Source organism: Arachis duranensis, chromosome 1, assembly GCF_000817695.3.
Source record: "Arachis duranensis cultivar V14167 chromosome 1, aradu.V14167.gnm2.J7QH, whole genome shotgun sequence".
Lineage (NCBI taxonomy): Eukaryota > Viridiplantae > Streptophyta > Magnoliopsida > Fabales > Fabaceae > Arachis > Arachis duranensis.
Window position 1 is genome coordinate 93,273,819 of NC_029772.3, and position 25,794 is coordinate 93,299,612.

Here is a 25,794-nt window from a genome sequence, read left to right on the forward strand (position 1 = left end):
TTTTTTTTTTGAACTATATGTAAATTCAATTGTATTTTACACATATAATAAAATAAAAAAAATCATATATAAGAGTATATTTAACATTTTTTTATAAAAAAAATAGATCGATCTTGTTATTAAATAAATGTAAAAAAATATTTTTATCCGATACTTATGTAACTGAAAAAAGATTAAAAAAAATCGATAAAATGAAAATAAAAAATTACCTAATTTTGTTTTAAAAGCTTATTAGTGTAAGGTTAAAATCCTTGAAGGCCTATTTGTTTTTTTTTTCTGTTTTTTTTTTTGTTTTCAAATAAGCCCTATAAATTAACAAAAGGATGACACTCTTGTAATGTAAATTGTAGAGTGAGAGAAAGACACACATCATCATCGTTTCCGATCCACCGCCCCTCATGGCCTCACCCTTCAATCTCTATACTCAAATTAACGCACCCTTTTATAACTCCATCATCCACATTACATTCCTGATCACCATTCTCCCGGACAAGGAATAAACAAAAACAAACCCCAGAGTTTCTCTCCTTTTCTTTTATTTATTTGATTTTATTTCCGATCTTGTCCCTTAACACGTACAATAATTTAATTGAGCTCAATGTAACACTCAATGTTATACCATATTTTTACTTTTGACATAGAAATATAAGAGTATGGGTTTAATTTTGATGCACTGATAGTATAAAATATTTTATACAATCGAGCAATTACACCCGTTTTTTTGGATGACCATTCAAGCGATCAATAAAAATAGTAGTTATTTTTCATGATGTGACATTACGTCATTAAATGCACGTGTAAAACTGTTTTATAATGATAGTGCATCAAAATTAAATTTACAAGAGTATATATACTAAATAATAATGCTCTACAATCAAATCCAAGTGAATTATATACCCAAATTCAACTAAGTTGCTATAATTGTTTTTCACATCATGCGCCACTTACCGTGAATGCACTTTTTTTCATCGTGATTCTTCTTCATCTCACTTACACTCTCTTGCTACTTCTTCTTTTTGTCCTCCTCCTTTTTCCTAATCTTTCTCTTTTCTTATTGTCGTTGTCATTACCACCTCTTCTTCCTTCTCCTCCGTCTTCTTCTTTTTTCATTTAACTTCTTTTCTTTACTTTTCCTCCTCCTTCTTCATCATCACGTCATTGTTATCGTCATCGTTATCGTTGATTTCTTTTTATATGTAAATAACATTGTTCATTCTCTTTTGAATTTTTGGACTTGTTCAACTTAATGTCGCTACCTTATCTACTTATTTTTTCACTTATTTTTTTCTATTAAAATTTATAAATATGCAACTCATTTCTTCATGAAATAAATTCTTAGTACCATCACATCATTAAGTTGAAAATGTTGGTGTTAAAGTGAAGACATTTTGTTGTTATTTTTTAGAAATTTATGTGTTGTTTTATTAGATATGTCGTCTTCTTTTTATACGTAAATGTCGCTGTTCATTCTCTTTCAAATTTTTGCACTTGTTCTACTTAATTTAGCTACATTATATACATAATTTTTCACTTATTCTCTTTTCTATTAAAATTTGTGAATCTAAACTCAAATCTTCATGAAATAAGTTTTTAGTTTTATCATATCATTTAATTAAAAATTTTGGAGCTAGAGTGAAGACATTTTACTGTTCTTTTTTAGATTTTTAGATTTTGTTTTATATACGAGATAATTATTCAATTCACTAAATGTGTAATGTCTTTTTTAGAAAGATTCAATATTTTACTACGTCATATTATTGAACTTCTTATGTCAATTTTAAGTCATTTTGGTACCATCAATATGATCTTTAGTATTCAATTTATTTTCTATGTACTGAATCATTGTATTTTGATACTATTTATTTTGTTCAATTCACATCATAGTTTTTTTTATTCAATATTTGAACTTAATTAATTGACTAAGAAAATAAAAGTTTATATTTTGATACTTTTATTCATGATAAATTAATAAATGAACAATTTAGTATTTTCTATTTTAAAATACACAATGTATTTTAAACAAGGATAAAGTATATTTTTTGTTTTTAAAATTTGTTAAAAATTTAAAAAGTATCTCTAAGTTTTATTTTATTTTAATTCCATTTTAAAAGTTTTTAATTTGCATCATATATACTCTAGGTGAGTGGTGACTACTTTTTCAAAAAATTTTAAATTAATTTAGCAATTATTTTACAAGAACAACCTTTAACATAAATAAATCAGACATATTCGAGTCACAAAAAGAATCAGACATAGTTGTCATGCATTATTACTGATTTGTTCTAAACTTTTGAAAAATTTATTAGAGATATACTTGATACAAATTAAAATTTTTAGAAACAAAATTGAAACAATAAAATTTAAAAATATTTTTAAAATTTTTGCCAAAATTTAAGAAAAAAAGTTATAAGTTGTAGTATTTGGTACTTTACTTACTATAAGTATCACATCTTGCCCATTTATTTCAACTCCATATCAACGTCACCGGATCTTAAAAGAACTTTGATTTGAGAAGAATGATACGCTAACATTGTCCCATGCTACTAATTCTCTTAAATTTCGAGAGACCGAAGGGAATTATAGGCAACCTATGTAAAATTATAAATTTGCTCATAGTCAATTTATCTGAAGCCGTTGTCGATGTTTATTTTGCATTTGCAAATGAACAAAGAGCATATGTCCATGTATGATAATGGAAAGACTGAAAATTATAAAGGGCAAAACAAAAGGATAAACAAAGAGAAGATACAAGTACATTGCCACTTACCAGCCTGTTTACTGCACAGGCTACCAATCAGGTGACCAATTCTCATAAGATATAAATGTGTTTTTTACAACAACAACAACAAAGCCTTGTCCCATTAGGTGGGGTTGGTTACATGAATCAAACGATGCTATTGTGTTCTGTCATGTATTATGTCTACATAGAGATCGTTTACATGTAGATCTCGTTTGACCACCTCATGGATGGTCTTCTTAGGTCTTCCTCTGCCTTTCGCCCCTTATCTATCTTCCATCTCATCCAACCTACTGACTGGGTGTTTTATCGGTCTTTTTCTCACATGTCCAAACCACCTGAGACGCGATTCAACCATCATTTCCACAATTGGTGTTACTCCAACTCTCTCCCTTATATCTTCGTTCCTTATTTTATCCAATCGCGTATGTCTATTCATCTATTTCAACATCTTCATCTCTGCCGCACTCAACTTATGTTCGTACTCCCCTTTGGCCGCCCAACACTCCATATCATAAAGCATAGCCGGTCTTATAACGGTGCAATAGAATTTACCTTTAAGTTTTAAACACACTTTTTTGTCACATATAAAACCAGATGCACTCCGTCATTTTGACCAACCTGCTTAGATCCTATGATTTACATCCTGTTCAATCTCTCCATTATCCTGTATGATGCATCTAAGATACGTAAAACTTTTAACTTTTCGTAGGATGTTTTCTCCAATCTTCACCTTTATATTAGGGTTTTCCCTTCTTAAACTGAACTTACATTCCATATATTCCGTCTTGCTACGACATATGTGTAGACCATACACTTCTAGAGCTTCTCTCCGTAAGTCTAATTTCTTATTTAGGTCTTCCCTTGACTCTCCCATAAGAATGATATCATCAGCAAAAAAGTATGCACTATGGCACAGGTTCTTGGATGTGCTCTGTGAGTACTTCCAAGACTAATGTGAAAAGGTATGGACTTAAGGATGATCTCTGGTGTAATCTTATACCAATAGAAAATTTATCTGTCACACCACATTGAGTCTTCACAGTAGTTGTGGTCCCATCATACATGTCTTTAATTGCACGAATATATGCGATCCTTACTCTCTTCTTTTCTAAAACCTTCCATAAGACCTCCCTTGGTACCCTATCATACGCTTTTTTCAAATCAATAAACACCCTATGTAGATTCCTTTTATTACTACGATACCTCTCCATCATCTTTCTTAAAAGGTATATCGCTTCCGTAGTAGATCTGTTTGACATAAATTCAAATTGGTTCTCTGTTACTTGTGTCTCTTTTCTCAACCTCTGTTCTATCACCCTTTCCTATAACTTCATGGTATGACTCATAAGATTGATCCCTCTATAGTTTTCGCAACTTTGTATATCCTCCTTATTCTTATAGATAGGTACCAAGGTGCTCTTTCTCCACTCATCAGGTATCTTCTTTGACCTTAAAATCTCATCTGCTTTAGAGCCTCTTTTACCTCGAAGTCTTGAATCCTTCGATAGTAGTCAAAGTTTTGATTTTCTTCCCTTGTGCATAACCAACCAAGGTTCGGAAGAGTCTTCTATCCCTCATTAAATAACTCGTAAAAGTAGCTCTTCCACCTTTCATTAGTCTTCTCCTCTCGAGTCAACACCTCTCTATCCTTATCCTTTATGCACTTAACCAAATCCAAATCTCTCGTTCTTTCACGGCTCTTTCCGATTGTATATATACCTTTTTCTCCTTCTTTCGTGCCCAAAGACTGGTAGAGACCTTCATATACTCTTGTTCTTCCTTCACTTACAGCCACTTTTGTCTCTTTCTTAGCCGCCTTGTATTTTCCCAGTTATTTGCATTATGGCATAAAGACCACTCTTTAAAGCATTCCCTTTTTATCTTTATCTTTTCTTGTACACTCGCATTCCAGTTTCCACCACCAGGACTCCTTGTCTCTTAGTCCTATTCCTTTAGATTCACCAAAGCTTTCTTTTGCTGTTCTTTTAATAACTTTTGCAATCTCACTCCACATCTCTTTCGCGCTTCCATTCTCATTCCATTTTGTCTATTCTCCTACCCGTCTTAGAAAGCTTCTTTATTTCTCACCTTTCATCCGCCACCACCTCGTCCTTGGGTTCTTTGTATTATGTCTTTTTCTCAACTTTTGCTCAATGCGAAAATCCATGACGAGTATTTTATGTTGTGTTGTCAAACTCTCTCTCGGGATAATTTTACAATTAATGCAAAATTTTCGGTTGACTCTCCTCAACAAAAAGAAGTCGATTTGAGAGTTTGTCATGCCACTCTTATAGGTTATAAGATGTTCATCTCTCTTTTTAAAACATGTATTTGCGATGATGCCAAAATAGTTTTACCCTCGGCATTGAAGACCCCGAAACCATGGCCTCTGTGAATACTCCCATACACAGTCGCTTCTCTCCCAACATGGCCATTTAAATCTCTTCCTAAGAAAATCTAATCTCCCAAAAGTATGTCTTGAACCAAACTCTCTAGATCCTCCCAAAGCTTTATCTTTTATTGTTCGTCCGAACCCACTTACGGTGCATAGGCGCTAATCACATGGAAAACACCTCCCTCCACCACAAGTTTGATAGAGATGATCCGATCTCTCACCCTCTTGACATCCACTACGTCCTTCTTCCACTGCTTATCCACAATAATTCCAACCCCATTCCTATTCTTCACCTTTCTTGTATACCAAAGTTTGAAACCAGAAGTATCAAACTCCCTAGCCTTCGCACCAACCCATTTTGTTTCTTGTAGGCACATAATGTTAATCTTTCTCCTTGTCATGGTGTCCACCACCTCCATGGACTTTCTTGTTAGAGTGCTTATGCTCCATGTCCCAAATCTCAACCTTCTGTCGCTCCGACTTTTACCTTTTACTTTGTGAAGTAGCTTATTTATCCTCGTCCGTTCACGAAAACACGAGAACCTTTGCTCATTTAACACTACATCCGGGCACCGATACAACGGCTGTTGCTCATTTGACACCATACTCGAGCCATACACCACGTTACTTCCAGGCAACGACCTAGTTTTAGCGCAATAATGTCTTTGATTCATGTCATGGGTATTCGACTATATTTTTATATTGGTTGTCGAATACCTAACACAACTCTTCTCCTTTATCCGGGTTTGGGACCGGTTATGTACCGCAAGTGTAACATAGGCGGTGTTTTATAATTTTATAATTTTTTCATGGCATAAAAATATAACACACGGTTAGTGAAGATAATGCACTTTATAAGCATTTCAGTTTCCATTTCATACCTTTATGTTTATGTGTATAATGTATTTTTCCTTCTTGGCTTCTCTCCGTTTGAACTTGGAAAGGAGCATTGTTGGGGAGAGATTTTCTGTGGTAATGAATTGGTGGTCAAATCCAGCGACAGTGAGGTAATTTATGTTAAAAAAGGCAACGATTTCCCATGGTTTCTTCTCACGGATTCGCATAATTTGTGTCTTTGAGGTGTGTAATTCCCAGTAGTTTTGAATTCTGTCTTCATGAAGAGAGATTGTTTTCGATTTTCTGTTAGGTTCTCCATTTTCGATATGTAATGATTTTGTTAAGGTTTGCAATTGTGTTTCTGATTTTTCACTAGAATTTTTGTGTAGTTAAATCTAAATTTTTGTAATTTTTCGTTGATTTTAATAGTCAGTTTTGTATAATGTACACTGAACCATTAAGTTAATAATATGCTCATACACACTTGATTTTGGTTACATTGTCAATGCTTCAAATTTTGTAGGCTTTATTTTGTGTTAAGGTGATAAGATCTACTCCAAGAGCGTCCCAGGGGGAAGGGGCTCCAATATGCAAAGTAGTATGATTTTGTTTATAATTTTATATACAAATACATATATACTTTTATATTTCTTATGTTACAGAAAGTTGTATAGAGCACAATATTGGAAGTCATTTATAACATGTTCACGTTCATTAATTTGGATATGAACATTAAAATATTACAAACAACTCTTTTGATCGTCAGTTACAAAAAATAAATTGTACAATACGAGCAAAGAAAAATTGAGTTGTGATAGATATTTTTTTACCGTTGTAGTGGATTGATCTCATCTTGTGTTTTAAGTTCGGATGGTTTCTCAACTTAATTTTTTCCGCAATATAATTATTTCTTATATCATGAGCAAACTTTGCAAGTAAGTTTCACAAATCATAATTGGATAGAGACACGTGGTACCTAGCATGAAATGAGATGTCATTGTTTATAGGATGCGTATTTTCTTAGATTATGTCTCTATTGTATGTTATTTTTTAATTTTTTTTTGTCATATTTATTGTATAAAATTGAAGTGGAATTATACTTCCCTTGAATAAATGAGTTGGGTCAAGTAATGTAGCAAACAAAGACTAATAATTACTATGTTTAAATTTATGTTTGAAAATATAGAATCATGATTGTATACCAAGGTTCTGAAAGCCGAATCGGTCATCGAACTACTCTAGCTACTGGTTTATTGGTTTATAGGTTCAATCGGTTCGACCGTAATTGAACCGAAAAAACCGTTTTATAATAAAATAAAAAATATATAAATACATTCTGCGGAAAAATACCATCCAAAGTTCCTGTTCATGCATCTAAAATGGACATCACCAAATAGAGCCATATAAATCAATGGCACCAGACATCTAAAGAAGTTGTCTCTTGCCAAAATTTCATTTCATATTACAACATATGTAGACAACAAATACGCAGGTGATATGGAAACTCTATAATGGTTATTGAACATGCATGCTCTCATGAACACTAATCAACTAATCAACTAATCAATGCCATCAATGTCGCAGGTGCTACTCCACACTGCACCATGGCTCCGATCTAGCAACTTGCACTCAAAATTTTCAGTCTGCATAATAGTTATATGTATGATCAATAATACTAGCTGCTAGTACCATCCACAATGAAAGAAGTCTAGGAGTCAACAATTTTAATTCATATTAGCTAACACTTTTAGTCAACAGTTTAATGCCTTTACTTTAATAGTCTAATACAATATTTTTAACCAACATTTTTAAATATTACTGACTAATTGTTCAATAATGTTTTAGTTATATACTAGGAACATAATTCTTACATACATATATATAACACAATAAAGAGTTTTCAGTAATGGTTTTTGTGAGGGTGTCTATTTAGTGATTCCAATGCAATATATATGATGAAAAATAATTTTTTGAGTCACAACAATAACCACTATTTCATTACATAGGATAGTAGCATTAGTGTAAGATGTTGAAGACTCAAATTTCAACTACTCTTGACAATAATTTCTTGATTCAGCAGAATAATTTAGAAGTAGGAGAATGTGTATATATATAGTATACCTCACAAAGCTGGACAGTAGTTATGTCTCTAATTCCCTGTTGATACCAAATCACAAATGCCAAGTAATTAGGGTTGCTACTACTCTCATCTATCTTGAATATTATATTCTCGTGTGGATAATTGCAAGCAACCCTGCACACACAGATACATAAAACTATAAATACTTCAATCTTAGCTTGCGTGTGTGCATATATAAGGATCTAATTAAGCAAAAATGTTAATTATTAAGGTTTAGCACCCAACAACTAATCAATTATCAATGCTTCAACAATTAATCATGCTTCAAGCAATTAACAGCAAGGTTTAGACTTTAAAACAAAAAATTAATCAATGCTTCAACAATTAATCATTTAATCATGCTTCAAACAATCAGCTTCAACAATTAATCATACTTCAAGCAATCAACAGCTAGGTTTAGACTTTAGAACCAACAATTAATCAATGCTTCAACAGTTAATCATGCTTCAAGCAATCAACAGCAAGGTTTAGAACCAACAATAAATCAATGCTTCAACAATTATTATTACAAAAAACAAAATTTATACCTAGGGTTAGTGGAAGACAGGGAAGAGTGCAGAGTTGGCGGCGACAGGGACAATGGCTGGGGTGGAAGGGTCGAACAGAGCTGGCACCGGCGAGAAGACTGCGCGACGGCAACTGGCACTGGCGGTGGCTGCGATTTCGACGGCTGAAAGGAAAGCTGTTTGCACGAACGGAAAGCTGGCTAAAAGGAACTTTCGACGATGAGTGACTTCCAAGGATCTTGCGACGGAGGCGGTGGTTGGACGGAGGTTGCGCTGGAAGCTCGCGGTGGAGACTGAACGTGGTGAAAGCGAGAGGTGAGAGTGGAGGACTGGAGGGGAGGCTCGAGAGTGGCTCTCTGCAGTGTGGGTGTGTGCGTGAAAAAGTGCTAGGGTTCACCTTTTGGCAAAATCAAAACGCGTGCGTTTTTTTGGCAAAATTAAAAAACCGGCCGGGTCACGGTTCGCCGATCGGTTCGATGGTCCAACTACGATTTTTGAATTTGACGGTTTTATTTTCTATTCAAACCGTATTTGCTAACGGTTCTCGGTTCGACCGGCCAGTTCGAACCGGTTTTTAGAACATTGTTGTATACTATTAAACGAACAAACATATTACGGTTTGTTTTTGTTAAATGTTGGAAGGTGTTTGAACATAAGTAACATGTGTTGGCATGATGATTTCTTTTTAATTTTGTAACAAGAATTATTCTATTATGCTCACCGTCACAGAGTAAGTGTATGTCAGGTGAATGTTGAGCCTCCTAACATAAATCTTTTTGGTAAATTTTAAGATCTGCAAATCAATTGTTACTTGTCCAATGTCCATACCATTTAGAATTTCTACTTAGATCAATCCAACATATGAAGTAAATATAAACAAAAAAGAAAAAATAAATAAATTAAGAACAATGTTATCTTGACATATAGTAGTATTGTTGTTTATTTAATGAAATCTTAAATTATTTTTTACTTCAGCAATTTCGATTATATCTTTTGGGGAACAACTGGAGAAAAATACCAGTACAAGAATATTTTTAAGTTCATATAATTTTAATATTTCAAATTTTTTATTAATTCAATTGAATCGATCGATCAAATCCGATTTTTAGAATCTTAAAAAATACACACAAAATAACTTGATTTATAATTTAATTTCATTTAAAATTGATGTAAAAATTACATACAATACATCACTCAATAACATACTAAAATGTACAAATAATTTAAAGTTTTAAAAGACACAAAAAAAATCTTTTATTAAAATTTCAATAACTTATAAAAGTTAACCGAATAAAAGGTCATAGATTCAAGTGATAGAAAATATTAAAAATTACTATAAAGATAATAATAATTATGATCGGATGAAAAAAAATAAAAGAAGAAAACAAAAAAAAAGACAATATAAATTAATAATTTTAAAAATAAAAATAAAATTAAAGATAATTTAAAAAATTAAATATAAAATTAAAAAAATAAATATTTTTTATCTATTAAAATTATGCATGAAGATAACTTATATCTTGTTTTAAATTAAATATTATAAAAAAATAAATAAACTTAATAATGCTTATAAATAATTAATTTATAATTAACGTTTATAAATATTTATTTCTATCTTGTTACACATAATTTTTTTAATATATTATTTGATTCAAATTTATAAATTTTTATACGTTCTAAAGTTAAATAAATATTAAAATTTTTATATGTTTTTAAATATTTTTTATTTTTATTTTTTAAATTATTCCATCAAATTTATAATTTTAAAAATAAAAATATAAAAATTAAGTTAGTATATATATAGAGAGAATAAGTAGATATTCGAAACCCTGGTCGCTCGTCAACAGCCCCATTTTTCATCTTTTAACTTTCTAGTGCTTTACCCTAATCCTAGCTTTTTGCTGCCGCAGCACCACCGATCTCGTTCTATCGGAGAGAGTGATGGCGGAATTGGATGCTGCTGAGTCAAAAAGACGAAAAACTGAGCAGGTTGAAATGGCGAAGGAAGCGTGCCTTTGCCTTGTGACATATAAAAAGTTGATCGTGATCAAACTGAGCAATTTAAAGGAAGAAGTTGATGTCATAGATTGGACTTGTTTGCCTCCACCACGGTTCGAGTTGTGTTTGGATCTTCCAGAGCCTGATATGTGTCCCTTCGAGTTCGACTCCAAGATCTATATGGCGCCGTCCAGCCTGCCGCCTGAAATTCACAGAAGCAAATCCATTTCCATGGCGAATCTGGTCCCCTGGCCAATCTTCGAAATCAAATTTGAGGAGGGAAGATTTGCGCCTACGGGATCACTGGATGGTGCACCCTTTCCTTTTGACGAATCATACATCGCAAACACGCCAGGCTCAGGCGATGTTTACTTCTATATAAATCTGAAACCACGGATCAAAGATTCATCTGGATTTTATGTTCTTTGTTCTGGTTCTAGAGTTTGGAAACCGTTAATGGCTCCTCCGGCCATTAGCTTCGAGCCACTTGTCGACAATACCATCTTCGTCCTCGACAACAACCTCTTTTTTTTATCGTCCACTGAGAGTGACTCTTGTTTGGCCCGCTTCGACCCCATAAAAGAGACTTGGATGGATAAGTCTGCCGCTGATAACAATCTTTCGAACTTCCTACAGGGTAGGCTCATTAGCGGTGATGACCACTGTCGTGTTACTTATTCCCCACACATTTCTGTGTCCCTTCCGGGTCTTGGCAGCAGCAACTACACCGTTTGCCTTACACATGAGTATGTGATGGAATCTCCTCATACACATTTGGACAAGGTCCTTGCCATTCTCGTTAACCACCAGAAAGGCCTAGTCGCATTATACCAATACCTTGATGTGGGTTTTGAGGGTATTCAACCTCCAATGGAAGAATCGGAAGAACCGGGCAGATTCAATTTTGTTGACCTTGGCAACGGGAAGCTGTGTGCAATACGCTCTGCAGAGCTATTGCATTTCGAACCGGATTCATCCAAGCAATGCATCTCAGTTTTCACACTGTCCATGTTGAAGGACGTTGCAGCATTGCAACTTGACAGTGGGGCTCCTCCCATGGAGCAAGATTTCTTACAAGTGACTGTCCATAGGAAGAGTGTCTTCACCATGGAGAACTGTGGGCTTACTAATTATATGCGCCATGCGTTTGTTTGGCCACCTACTAAGGGAGGAAGATTTCAGCACAGGACAACTCCGTTTTAGTAACATACTAACATTTCTTGTGGCTTATTATCATCCTTAGTCGTTTTCAATAGGATTATGAATGAACAATGAATTAAATATTAATGTCTTTCAGGAATATGATCTTGCTTTGAGTTGTGTCTATATTCTCTTCAACTCGTACAAAATTATCTGTGTATTTTGAGATATTTGCATTATTACTGCTGGTCATATTAAATGATCAACTCACTGCTTTTTATTTCAAAATACATGATGCATTTTAAATAATTAATTCAACTAATAGCCCGCACATATTATGTCAAAAGAAACATTTTGAAGTTTCACATAAAGTTAGAATTGTTCTTGTTTGAAAAATTTAGTTTAAATTTTTTATTTGAGTCATTTGAAAAATAATAAGAATGATGATGAAGGCAAACTGGGTTACAAAAATTCAAATCAAGTTTCTAAATGATTAAAGAAAAATAATGATGTTATTTTTATAATGTCATTCTGTATGAATTTAGGGAGAAAAGTAACATTATCAGAATAGGTCATGTTCCTAAACAAAATAAGCCAATGTGTGGTGGTCAGTTTTAACTGAAGTGCTATAAAGGGGTTCTATGAGTCTATTCTTTCAAGAGATGATTATTTCTACAAAATATAATGATACATGCATATGGAGTAAAGAAATTTACAAGTCTCATTCATATATGATAATGTCATACTCTGTACAGAGCCCCAAACTAAAACAAAACATAGGGGAGCAAAAAGTTAAGAACAAGAAGTGGAAACCTAAAATCTAATGGGTGACTTTATCAACATTTTCTTCCAATACATATTTCACATATTCAAACCATTATCTCCAGTACAAGTAACATAGTTTAGTGTAGCCAGTTCTACTCAATCTATTATTTGTTGTACAATGGATTTCAGCTTCAAAACGGCATTTGTGTCATCACAGGTGAATTCCCCATGTAAGCACATCTGGTTAATACTACAGGGAAACTTCTGCATGTAGACGTCAACATTTAAGTTCCTATTCACTTGCCACTGGCCATGTATCTGTAAAAATGGAAATCGATTTTGCATATCTCACAAGTCATGACCGAGAGGGCCGTTTCCGGTCAGGATGATGTTCCGACTTCCGACCTATCCACGTTATCACATCTTCTGACAAACTGGTCAAGAGTTCTCTGCTTTGAAGGGCTATGCCCAATAGTAGTATGCTTTGCAGGGATACTCAATGGCTGATTATTTGACACAGCTAAGGTGTTCTCATGGGCATCTAACATCTGATTTTTCAATAACTAAAATTCAGACTCCGTTTTAGTAACATACTAACATTTCTTGTGGCTTATTATCATCCTTAGTCGTTTTCAATAGGATTATGAATGAACAATATGATATTGCTTGAGTTGTGTCTATATTCTCTTTAGCTCATACAAAACTTTTTGAGATATTTGCATTATTGCTGTTGATCATATTAAATGATCAACTCACTGCTTTTTGTTTCAAAATACATGATGCATTTTAAATAATTAATTCAACTAATAGCCCGCACATATTATGTCAAAAGAAACATTTTGAAGTTTCACATAAAGTTAGAATTGTTCTTGTTTGAAAAATTTAGTTTAAATTTTTTATTTGAGTCATATTTATAATATTATCGATTGATTACTTTATTGATTGAGTCCTGCTAGGGTGCCAATGGACTATTTGTACAATATGTACAATGGACTATTGAGTTAAAAATGAACATCACCCATATGGTTTCCATCCGAGTACTAGGGATAAAAAGCATCTCAGTCACTTACTCCAAAAGTTTAACCTGATTTTGGGATTCACCAAGGATCAAACTCTTGACCTTTCGGATCTCAAGCTCTAATACCATGTCATGATACCACTCATTCCAAAAGTTTCAGCTAATAGAAAAATGTAGCACTAATGATTATATCTCTAATATTCTCTAAACCTCTATTGTACGTTTAGGCCATTGGCTCCCTATACTTTCTCTTATTGATTAGATTAAGAAAATAAGAAAATAATAAGAATGATGATGAAGGGAAAATAATCTTCAGTCGGGGTTACAAAAATTCAAATCAAGTTTCTAAATGATTAAAGAATGATGTTATTTTTATAATGTCATTCTGTATGAATTTAGGAAGAAAAGTAACATTATCAGAATAGGTCATGTTCCTAAACAAAATAAGCCAATGTGGTGATCAGTTTTAACTGAAGTGCTGCAAAATATAATGATACATGCATATGGAGTAAAGAAGTTTACAAGTCTCATTCATATATGATAATGTCATACTCTGTACAGAGCCCCAAACTAAAACAAAACATAGGGGAGCAAAAAGTTAAGAACAAGAAGTGGAAACCTAAAATCTAATGGGTGACTTTATCAACATTTTCTTCCAATACATATTTCACATATTCAAACCATTATCTCCAGTACAAGTAACATAGTTTAGTGTAGCCAGTTCTACTAAATCTATTATTTGTTGTACAATGGATTTCAGCTTCAAAACGGCATTTGTGTCATCACAGGTGAATTCCCCATGTAAGCACATCTGGTTAATACTACAGGGAAACTTCTGCATGTAGACGTCAACATTTAAGTTCCTATTCACTTGCCACTGGCCATGTATCTGTGAAAATGGAAATCCATTTTGCATATCTCACAAGTCATGACCAAGAGGGCCGTTTCTGGTCAGGATGATGTTCCGACTTCCGACCTATCCACATTATCACATCTTCTGACAAACTGGTCAAGAGTTCTCTGCTTTGAAGGCCTATGCCCAATAGTAGTATGCTTTGCAGGGCTACTCAATGGCTGATTATTTGACACAGCTAAGGTGTTCTCATGGGCATCTAACATCTGATTTTTCAATAACTAAAATTCAGAATGGTTCCTCAAAAACATCAAAAAGTAACTCTCAAATACTGCTTGAGTATAGATCTTGACAAAATATAAATATAAACCAGAATAAAAACCTTGAAACTAAGCATTATGTACATTTTGCATTACATATGATAGTTCAAGAAGATGTAGAAATGTACCTGCCCCCAAATTATCCGGTTTGAATTGCACCACATCCCTAAGTCGTAAAAATTTAGATCATCAATGCATAATAAATGTTAAGTCAATGCTATACCAAGCGGCGAAAGACTGCAGAAATAATAACAGAACCTACCAAATGATGTCATCAACCATATCATTTGCCAACTAGTATATATTTACTGATGAGACCTGTAAACAAGAACTAACGAGTCAAAAAACAGAAGAGCACATGTTGTCTTTGCTACTAAAAAAATTAGATATGAGAGTTCTTTTCATTTGAGATTATCTGTTTTCTTAATGTTGTCATGCAACTAGTAACAACTCTCTCCTTTCTACTTAATGAGTGTGAGAATACCTGACCAATTCTATATGCACGATCTTTGGCCTGAATTAGGTCACCTAGACTCCAGGATTGTTCTGTAAAGATAACTGTGCTTGCAGCAGTTAAAGTTAATCCAACTCCTCCCGCTTTAATGGATAGCTGCATGATAACGTGTCACATGAAATCATTATCTCAAGCACAAATACTAACCAAGACAACAGAAAAGATGCTTATAACGGAAACACATGGAAGAAATGCACAACCAAAAATACCACCATACTACAGCTGCCTTGATATAATCCTTTTCCTGGAAATCTGTAACCAATTGTTGCCTTGATGCAGCGGGTGTACCTCCATCAATCCAGATGCAACCCACTTTTTTCTTCTGGAAATTTTCAACAGTTTTTGTAAGTGCTATAATTTCCAATATAAAGAGTAAAATTGAACTGGTCTTACAAGAAGGCACTCATGTATCGCATCTATCATTGGCTGATGGTGCGCAAATATAAGAAACTTGCAACCTGCCTGCAGTGATCACAACATATTACCCAAGAGAAAGGTGGAAGCAAGAGAGATAAAAAATTGAAGCAATCAAACTTTCAAATTAAGCATACACAACGTTTGGGGCGCTGGAAGATGGATGAAATATAAGAATTAACACATAATCTAAACCACTCAGACCAGCCAACGTTGACACCAATAATAGTTGTGGCATATGAATTAACATGTCATATACTGACATTTTCACTACACTGGTCAGCCAATTTAATTCGTTCAACTTAGGGTCCTACACTAAGGGGTACCGATTGCAACAAAAGCAATTAGAAAAGACCAATCTAACCATGCATCATGCAAGCACACCAATCAAAGGAGATGGGTGAGAAACTAGAGAAGTTGAGAACCTAACTTGACTTTCTTGTAGTACATACAGATGCAGTCACTAAATTCTTTATTGACATTTTATTGCTTTGAAACAGTGGAGGGGAGCAATACCTCAATGAAAGTTCCGAATTAGTATATATCTGGAATCGAATATATCATGATTCAGTTTTGATCATATACCAGTCAAAATGATTTAAACTACTCCAATATTGGCCAAGGCCTGAGAAAAGGCAAATATAAAAGAAAGATAACATGTTGAAGAAAAGATAAAAATCAAAGAAAAAGTCGGTAAAGTTTTAATGGCAAAAATAAATGATGATTAGTGAAGTGATTGCTAATTTGGGGAATATTTTTGCTCTTGAAGATAAAAACTATAGACCTATCATAGTTCTAGGTAATCAGAAAAACTTCCAAACAACTTGTACAAGTCAAAATAATGTTCAGGGCTTCTTCCATGCAAACCTTGTTAATCAGTTTCTTTTGAGTAAATTTAAGAGATTCAGACTCATCTTTTGATTTAGCAGATTTGATTTTGGCTTTTACCGCCTCCAACTGCAGTATAAAAAAAAAGCAACCAATATTGATTAGATTTTACCACCTCAGACGCAAACCAAAGATGGAGAGCACATATTACCATCTCCAAGTCAAATAACCTAATTTTAAAAAGAAAACTTACCGCAATCTTACAAATAAAAATGGGTGAGCAAATTTTTGAACCATTTTTAAAGTGGAAGTTTTAGTAAAATACTCATAATCTAAACAACAATCACATAGTTCAAATAAATGAAATCCACAGTCCACTTTTTTGAATATCAATAACCCTATAAAATGTAAATAGAAAATAATTTTTTATGCCCAAAATAAGCATATTGTCAAGACATACAAGAATTCTGTTCCATAACTAGCTCAAACATAAATAACCAGAACTGCATGATGCTATACTAGTCTCGAGATATAGATGCAAAACAAAAATATGGATGGAATAATGCCAAAGTGACAAAGGCACAACGAGCATCAACATGGAAAAATATGTATTGCGAAACAAAAATTTACTTTGCTATAACAGCTACTATATGGATGGAATCCCAAACATTTGACCAGCTTCCCCCCAAAGAAATTATATAAGCCAAGCTCGACTCTTATTAAGATAGAAAACCATCAGTTTCCCAACTATAGAGAAAATGAAAATAGAAGAATTATTACCTGAACTTTATAATTAGATATTTCTCCTAGAACCTTCTCTGCTTCGGACAAGGAAGAAAGCGGGAACATCCATAACCCAGACTCAAATTTTCAAATAACTAAGCCCTCAAAACAGCCAATCCCGAAAAGCAGAAATTATTACCTGCCATGAAACATAGCCTATAAAGCATGAGTATGCAGGAACTTGTTCAAGGTCAAAGACATAGCCCCTAATTATGGAAAATTCAAAATTTTCAATAGAAATATAAAGTTCAATACTCTTGATGAAGTTAGCATGTGAAACCTGGTCATATTGGAATTTCGCTGCAACATGGCCACTGGAATGAAGAAAAAGTTTGACAGAAAACTTCGGCAGTTCTTTAGAAGGCTCATCTGGTTACATATAAAGCCAAAATCCAAAGCAAATGCCAATAGATCAACAAATGATATTTCAAAACCCGAAGAAATTACATCTAAGTTTATAACTATTATTTTTTCTTATGGTAGATAATTAGAATTAGAGACAAGTAACACAGCCCTCAACAATGACACTGAAACAAATGTTAAGGTTTTGAAGGAAAGAAGCATACTTTTTCCCTTGGGGCAAAGCTTCCACCTGGATTGCAATACAAACACACTATGAGTAGTTCTCCTTCCAGAAACTGAACCACAGGGTCTTTTGATTCTTCTGCATTATTTTGTTTTCTAACATTAAAATGAGGGATGAGGGATACACACTCATGAACAACACTTCAACAAAATTACCCACACACCAAAAGACAAATTTAACCCAACAAGAGCAGAAAGAAAAGCAAAGCTAGATAATACAAAATGGGAAACAACATGAAATGAAGAAAAGATGAAAACTTTAACTTTTGAGGACGGGAATCGGAAATGGGGTTTGGTGGGAAGGGTTGGGAATGGTTGGACGGCGAGGGGGGAGGGGTCGCGGCCGTAGAGGAGCTAGAGGTGGTGGTGAGGTAGAGGCCGACGTGGAGGCAGAGGCGGAGAGGATGAGGGTAGCGGTGAGGACGAAGGTGGTGATGACGGAGATGATGGAGGTGACGACGGGGTCAGGGAAGTGGTGGTGGTGGTGGAGGAGGGTACAACGGTGGTGACGGGAGGTCAGGGAGGTGGTGGAGGTGGTTACGGGGCCACTATGGTAGAGGTGATGGTGGTCATCCTGGAGGAGGTGAGGGCCAGGCTGATAGAGGTGAGGCAGGTGGCCAGAGCCATGTATATGGTTGCGGTGGTGTGTGTGGAAGAGCCATCTGTAGAATTCACCAACTTCTAATTAGTATGTTTTTGTTTGAAAAGCAGGCCTATTTGTTTTTGTTTTTGTTTTTTTCTGGTTTTTTTTTTTTTTTCAAATAAGCCCTATAAATTAACAAAAGGATGACAATGTTGTAATGTAAATGGTATAGTGAAAGAAAGACACACATAATCATCGTTTCTGATCCCCCGCCTCTCATGGCCTCACCCTTCAATCTCTATACTCAAATTAACGCAGCCTTTTATAACTCCATCATCCACATTACATTCCTCACTTCTCAGATCACCATTCTCTCGGACAAGGAACAAACAAAAACAAACACTAGAGTTTCTCTCTTTTTCTTTTATTTGTTTGATTTTATTTCCGATCTTGTCCCTTCACTGGAGCTGTTGAAACGCGGTCGTTTCGGGGCCATCGCTGCTGAGTTTGAGATTGGAAATGGTGGGAGGAGGCGCCGGTCATAAACAGCTCCAACGTGTTCGCAGCGCTCGGAAGCCTCAAGAAGAAGAAGAAGAAGCCTGAGATTCTGAGAAGGAACAGGCTTCATCCAAGGGGAGAGCCTCCTCGTCCTCTTCCACCGCCGCTTCCTCCGCCGCACAACAGCAGGAGAAAAAGGAGGTTTTCTGGGCCCCGGCGCCACTCACGTCGAAGTCATGGGCTGACGTTGACGACGAGGATGATGACGACTACTACGCCATCACCGCTCCACCTCAATCCGTTTGGGGCGCTCCTGTTGCTGCTGCAGCTGAATCCGAGGCCCATGCTGAGGTGAACATAAAACTTTGAGCATTATTTCTTTTTTAATTGGATTATTCTATTTATGTGTGTTGGATCACTACTGCTGAAACTTGATATGCAATGGCTTGAATCGTTTATTTTTTAACTATGGATGGTGATGATCGTTGCCTTGATGCAGAGAGTGTAATTTTTTTCTTTTACTATTGTGTTTTTTGGATAGCGACTAGACTTGGAAAAGGTGGATTAGTTGAGCTGTTCATGTTCTCACATTTATTTGCCACGAGGTGAACCGAACTGGAATGGATGTTATTCAGTAGGTGTTTTGATTGTGTTCTATGTGTTCTGTTAGTTGGATGTGTTAGGCACTGCTGTTTTGAAGGTTGGATTGGATGGGTTTAATGGTGTCTTTGAGGAGAAAGAGTTGCGTTGAATGTTATTGCATGCATGATTGGAAAGAAAGCTGAGTGTTTCTTTTTATATCTTAAAGATATAATGTTGGATATTCTGTTTGATAATGAGGATCCTGGATTCTGGTCTTGTTCTGGATATCTAGCTCTGGGAAGGTATTTATGATCCTTGTTGAATTGTCATTTATGTGATTTGTGTTAACGGTCTAATGATCTGTAATCTGGTATGCTTGGATTTGATGACGTTGTGCTTGTCGGTTTGCTAATTCGAATATCTATGTTCTTGTTGAGTTGTCATTTATTCGGTTTAATGATTTGGAATCTGATTAATATGCATTTGATGGCTATTTGTCGGTTTGCCGATTTGTTATTGTCATTTCCGGATTTGCAATTTGGTTCTTCAAGCTCAAGTTTCCACGTGTTCAATCTTGCATAGTTAAAATGATTGTGTAGACCCATAACTATAATGTTTAACGTAGATGATATAATGTAGCCTTTATTCTTCATGGACTTACCCTTCACATCCCATTTGGAGTAGTGAAAGCTGAAAGCTGCATAACTGGGCACTTAATTGTTAATTTGTTTTGGCCTTAATGGCAAATTAATAACATAGAAGATGGTTATTATTGTTTCATTTGAGACATTGAGCTTCACATTGACTAACTGCAAGACATGTGAATGATTTAATAGCAGGAAAGCGATAGTGAGATAGAAGGCCTTGATGATGCTGAGGATGAACATGAAAATGATTTAGAAGCGCCAGTAAAACCTGAAACTGTTGTTAAGAAGCCTCGTGAACCTTCGTTGTCTACCAAGGAAACTGAAGAGCAACTTTCAAGGAAGGAATTGAAGAAAAAAGAGCTTGGGGAGCTTGAAGCTGTTTTAGCAGAGCTAGGATTGCAAAAAGAACCCGGAAGCCTGGCTGACTCCCATGATAATATGATGTTTTTGATCTTGTGAAAGGAAAAAAGAAAAAAGATATTATAATTATCTTATTTCTTTCAAGGAGGTATCTATCCTTTCAGAATTTGTTATTGATTTAACCATGTTGGCTACAAGAATGCTATTTAAATATCTAAAGTATTAAGTTGAGACCTGAACTTGCTCATGCAAACGTTTGCCAATACATTTGCAAGCCCTGCTAAGATGACTGATTATATAGAAATTTCTTACTTGGAATCTTTTACCTGTCCTGTAAAATTCAGGTGCTGAGAAGAAGGTCGAGGATCGCAATGGTGAGTTAGAAAAGAAGGAGAATGCCACCAGTGAAAACAAAAATGCAAAGAAGAAGAAGGACAAATCTTCAAAGGAGCAGAAAGAATCGCAAGACCTGCCTGATTCTGTGGTTAATGGAAAGGCAACTATGGAAACTGCTGGAACGGGGAAGGCAGAGGACCCACCTGTAACTGACGTGAAAGAGTGGCATAAGAAAGTTGCATCTGTGAAGAAGAAAAAATCGAGGAGATGGATGCTGCTGCTAGTGAGGCTGCTGCTAGGAGTGCAAGGCTTGCCGTGGCAAAGAGAAGATAAGGCGACTCACTACAATCAGCAGCCTGTGCGGTAAACAGGCTGGCAAGTGGCAAAGTACTTGTATCTTGTCTTTGTTTATCCTTTTGTTTTGCCCTTTATATTTTCAGTCTTTCCATTATCATATATGGGCATATGCTCTTTGTTCATTTGCAAATGCAAAATAAACATAGATAGCGGCTTTAGATAAATTGACTATGAGCAAATATATAATTTTACATGAGGGAAAATAGGAGTATATGAATCTTTTACTCTGTTACTCTATGTGTACTTATCAAAGTTTTGAAGCAAGAAGGTATAATCCATTTTTCTATCCCATTTGTTTCATTGTATGCGCATCTCCGAGAAAATTCTTGATGATGTTCATCTGATGTATCAGATGCCGTTAGAATACATCAACGCATTTTTTGAATTTGGGTTGCCTATAATTCCCTTTGGTCTCTCGGAATTTAAGAGAATTAGTAGCATGGTGCGATGTGACCGTATCATTCTTGTCAAATCAAACTTCTTTTGAGAACCGGTGAGTTGAAATGAATGGGCAAGATGTGATACTTATAATAAGCAAGGTTCTGAAAATCGAACCGGTCATCGAACCGCTTTAATTATTGGTTCACTGATTCATAGGTTCAACTGATTTAACCGTGGTTGAACCGAAAAAACCGTTTTATAATAAAATAATAAATAAAATATAAATAAACACATTAAAACATAATTATAGTCTAATATAAACCTTAAAATATTATCCAAATTAAAGTACTACATAAACGAGAATGTTATGATCTTATTCAAGTACAAACTCAAAAGTCAAATAACAAAATAAGACAACCAAACATAAAATTTCAACATCCAAACTTATCATCAATCATGAAAATCCACTATAAATCACAATGTTATTGATACTAATGCTGCATGCCATTAATTCTGGATAGAGTCATAAATTAAGGAATGGAATAATATATATCATCCGGCTTTCAGTTTGCTTATTGATTCCATAATATATATCTGTTCACCAGTTTTGTAATTTATCATCCACAAAAGGGAAATTACAATCCAGTGAATCCACAAAGACCTCAAACTTGTCAAGTTTCAAAAATTTAACAGCAGCAATTCAATCTCCAGTAGCACATCACTAGGCAAAGAAATCACAAAATCCTACATAACTAAAATAAAAAATCATGAAGACAGTCACCATTTAAGCATAATTAAATCGCAAAACAGTAAAACAAACACAAACACACACAAAACAGCAGCAACTTCAGTTTCCAGCAGCACATCACTATGCAAAGAAATCACAAAACACAACATCAGCAGAGCAGAACATATGCTGAATTAACTAACTTAACAATCTAAGCACAATAAAGCCCAAAGCATAGTTTTAATTAACTTAATTAAACACAAAAATGCTCAGCAGTCAGCAATGAACAACAGAGAGCCAAAAAAGCATAGCACAGCAGCAGCGAAGAAGACACAAACCAGGGTACAACACAGCATAGCAGTAGTGAGCAAAGCCATTCAATAATCAATATAATTTGATAATTTATGAACTAAAAAATAAACACGAACAGCAGGCACTAGTAGTGAGCTATGTGATACAAGTATTCCTTTAGGCAATGAGTACAATCAAGAAACTTTAACAAAATTTAACAGCAGAAAAAAATAAAAGCATGTACAAACCAGTATCAATTTATCATTAATCAGTAGGAGGATTGGCGTTGGAGGAATGGAAGGGCCTTCGAACACCACGAAATAGGAGGATTGAAGAACGATCACGACGAACCAGGCGGCGACAGTGCGACCAACGGGGGCGCGATGGAGGCTAGGGTTGTGTTTTGGGGAGAAATAATGAGAGTATGTATGAGACTGAGGAATCAGGAATGGGGCTCGAGACAGGGGCAAGGGCTTCAGGTCACTCAGGACGACACTGCGCGACGGCAAGGAGTGGTGGCGGTGGCTGCGATTTCCACGGCTGACTTCGACGGAAAGGGCTGCGCGAATCTCCAAGCTGGCTCCACGAACTTGCGACGGTGAGTGACTTCGATGGAGGTGTTGCGACGGCGGCGGTGGCTCGAGGTAGAGACTGCATACGTGGCCACTGAGTGCGAGAGGCGAGAGTGGAGGGCTGCAGGATGGAGGCTCGAGAGTGGAGGGCTGCAGGGGAGTGAACTGAAGAGTGAGGAGACCGAACTGGATCAAAACGCATCGTTTTTGACAAAATTTAAAAAACCGGCCGGGTCACGGTTCGGTTCGATCGACCGGTTCTCGACGGGTTCGACGGTTCAATTTCGGTTCTTAAATTTAACGGTTTTGCCTTCTGTTCGAACTGTATTTGTTAACGGTTCCTGGTTCGACCAGCCAGTTCGAACCGGTTTTCAGAACATTGATAATAAGTAATGAATGGGCAAGATGTGATACTTATAATAAGTAAAGTACCAAATACTACATTGGTTGAAGACGGTATAAACGAGAAAGAGGAAAATTATAGGAGAATAGTTTAATTTATTTAAAGAGAAAAATATAAAATATAAATTTTTCTCCTAAATTTTGGCAAATATTTTAAAAATATTCTTAAATTTTATTTTGTTTTAATTTTGTTCCTAACATTTTCAATTTGCATTAAGTATATCTCTAGTAAATTTTTGGAAAGTTTAGAACAAATCAGAAATAATGCATGACAACTATGTCTGATTCTTTATTTTATGACTGAGCTATCTCTGATTTGCTTATGTTTAAGGTTCTTGTAAAATTATTACAAAATTAATTTAAAAGTTTTTGAAAAATTAGTCACCACTCACCTAGAGTATATATGTTGCAAATTGAAAATTTTTAGAATGAAATTAAAATAAAATAAAACTTAGATATATTTTTTAAATTTTTAATAAATTTTAAGGACAAAAAATATACTTTATCTTTGTTTAAAATACATCGTGTATTTTAAAATAGAGAGCACTAAATTGTTCATTTATAAATGAGCATGAATAAAAGTATCAAAATATAAACTTTTATTTTCTTAGTCAATTAATTGAGTTCAAATATTGAATTAAAAAAAACTATGATGTAAATTGAACAAAACAAATAGTATCAAAATATAATGATATAATATGTAGAAAATAAATCGAATAATAAAAATCATAATGATAGCACCAAAATGACTTAAAATTGACATAAGAAGTTCAATAACACGACGCAATAAAATATTGAATCTTTCTAAAAAAATATTACACATTTAATGAATTGAATAATTATCTCATATATAAAATAAAATATAAAAATCTAAAAAAGAACACTGAAATGTCTTCACTCTAACTTCAAAATTTCTAATTAAATGATATGATAAACTAAAAACTTATTTCATAAAGATTTGAGTCAGATTCACAAATTTTAATAGAAAATAGAATAAGTGAAAAATTATGTATATAATGTAGCGAAATTAAGTAGAACAAGTGCAAAAATTTGAAAGAGAATAAACAGTGGCATTTACGTATAAAAAGAAGACTGCATATCTGATAAAACCACATAAATTTCTAAAGAATAACAACGAAATATCTTCACTTTAACACCAAAATTTTCAACTTAATGATGTGATGGTACTAAGAATTTATTTCATGAAAAAATGAGTTGCATATTTATAAATTTTAATAGAAAAAAATAAGTGAAAAAATAAGTAGATAACGCAGCGACATTAAGCTGAACAAGTCCAAAAATTTGAAAGAGAATGAACAGTGTTATTTATGTGTAAGAAGAAGTCAACGATGACAATGACATGACGATGATGATGGAGGAGGAGGAGGAGGAGGAGGAGGAAAGAAAAGAAGAAATTAAATGAAAAAAGAAGAAGACTAAAGAGGAGGAGGAGGTGGTAATGACAATGACAATAAGAAAAGAGAAATATTAGGAAAAAGAAGGAGGAGGACAAAAAGAAGAAGAAGAAGAAGTAGCAAGAGTGTGTAAGTGACATGAAGAAGAACCACGATGAAAAAAAAGTGCATTCACAGTAAGTGGCACGTGATGTGAAAAATGATTATAACAACTTAGTTGAATTTGGGTATGTCTTGGAATTGATTGTAGAGCATTATTATTTAGTATATATACTCTTATGAATTTAATTTTGATGCACTATTATTATAAAACAATTTTACACGTGCATCTAATGACGTAATGTGACATCATGAAAAATAACTACTATTTTCATTTATCGCATGAATGGTCATCCAAAAAAACGGATGTGATTGCATGACTGTATAAAATATTTTACACTATGAATGCATCAAAATTAAACCTATACTCTTATATTTCTATGTCAAAAGTAGAAATATGGTATAACATTGAGGATTATCACTACTAGAAAACTATTTATTACAGATGGATATTTCCGACAGATTTTGCAAAGCAATTTCTGTCGGAAATGAAGAAAAATAAATTAGCATAAATTACAGATAGAAAAGAGAATCTGTCGATAATTTCGTCAAAAAAAATTATTTTTTTCGTGAGAAATAGCTATCGACAGAAAATTCATCTATATTTAAATAATAAAAATGCTGTATTTTATTAAATTATTACAGACAAATTTCTGTAATTTAAAATATTCTGTAAAAAATATTAGATTAAACATAATTCTACCCCAC

General features: G+C 34.3%; 2 protein-coding genes and 1 pseudogene across 24 annotated transcripts in view; 2 read left to right on the forward strand and 1 right to left on the reverse strand.

The window, feature by feature from the left end:
- The window catches only part of LOC107461919 (uncharacterized), a 51,710-nt pseudogene extending 30,058 nt beyond the window's left edge, over positions 1-21,652 (forward strand).
- Positions 1-25,794, forward strand: part of LOC107462053 (uncharacterized) — an 87,896-nt gene that overhangs the window by 14,257 nt on the left and 47,845 nt on the right. Inside the window, exon 1 of one of the 2 annotated variants that reach the window (XM_052254853.1) lies at positions 10,458-10,607. The exons of the other annotated variant lie outside the window; for it this stretch is intronic. Within the exon in view, the coding sequence (XP_052110813.1) occupies positions 10,560-10,607 (48 nt within the window). The 5' untranslated portion in view covers positions 10,458-10,559. Of the gene's footprint in view, positions 1-10,457; positions 10,608-25,794 lie in introns of those variants that run through there. 2 annotated transcript variants of the gene reach the window in all.
- LOC107462038 (chromatin-remodeling ATPase INO80) overlaps positions 12,457-25,794 on the reverse strand; it is a 65,970-nt gene continuing 52,632 nt past the window's right edge. The window contains exons 5-11 of one of the 22 annotated variants that reach the window (XM_052254880.1): positions 16,508-16,597; positions 15,620-15,688; positions 15,444-15,548; positions 15,197-15,322; positions 14,841-14,949; positions 12,874-13,069; positions 12,457-12,785 (exon numbers count right to left, since the gene is read on the reverse strand). In XM_052254880.1, coding sequence (XP_052110840.1) covers positions 14,902-14,949; positions 15,197-15,322; positions 15,444-15,548; positions 15,620-15,688; positions 16,508-16,597 — 438 coding nt within the window. In that variant the 3' untranslated portion in view covers positions 12,457-12,785; positions 12,874-13,069; positions 14,841-14,901. The other 21 variants (XM_052254867.1, XM_052254883.1, XM_052254871.1 and 18 more) reach the window with 21 other exon arrangements.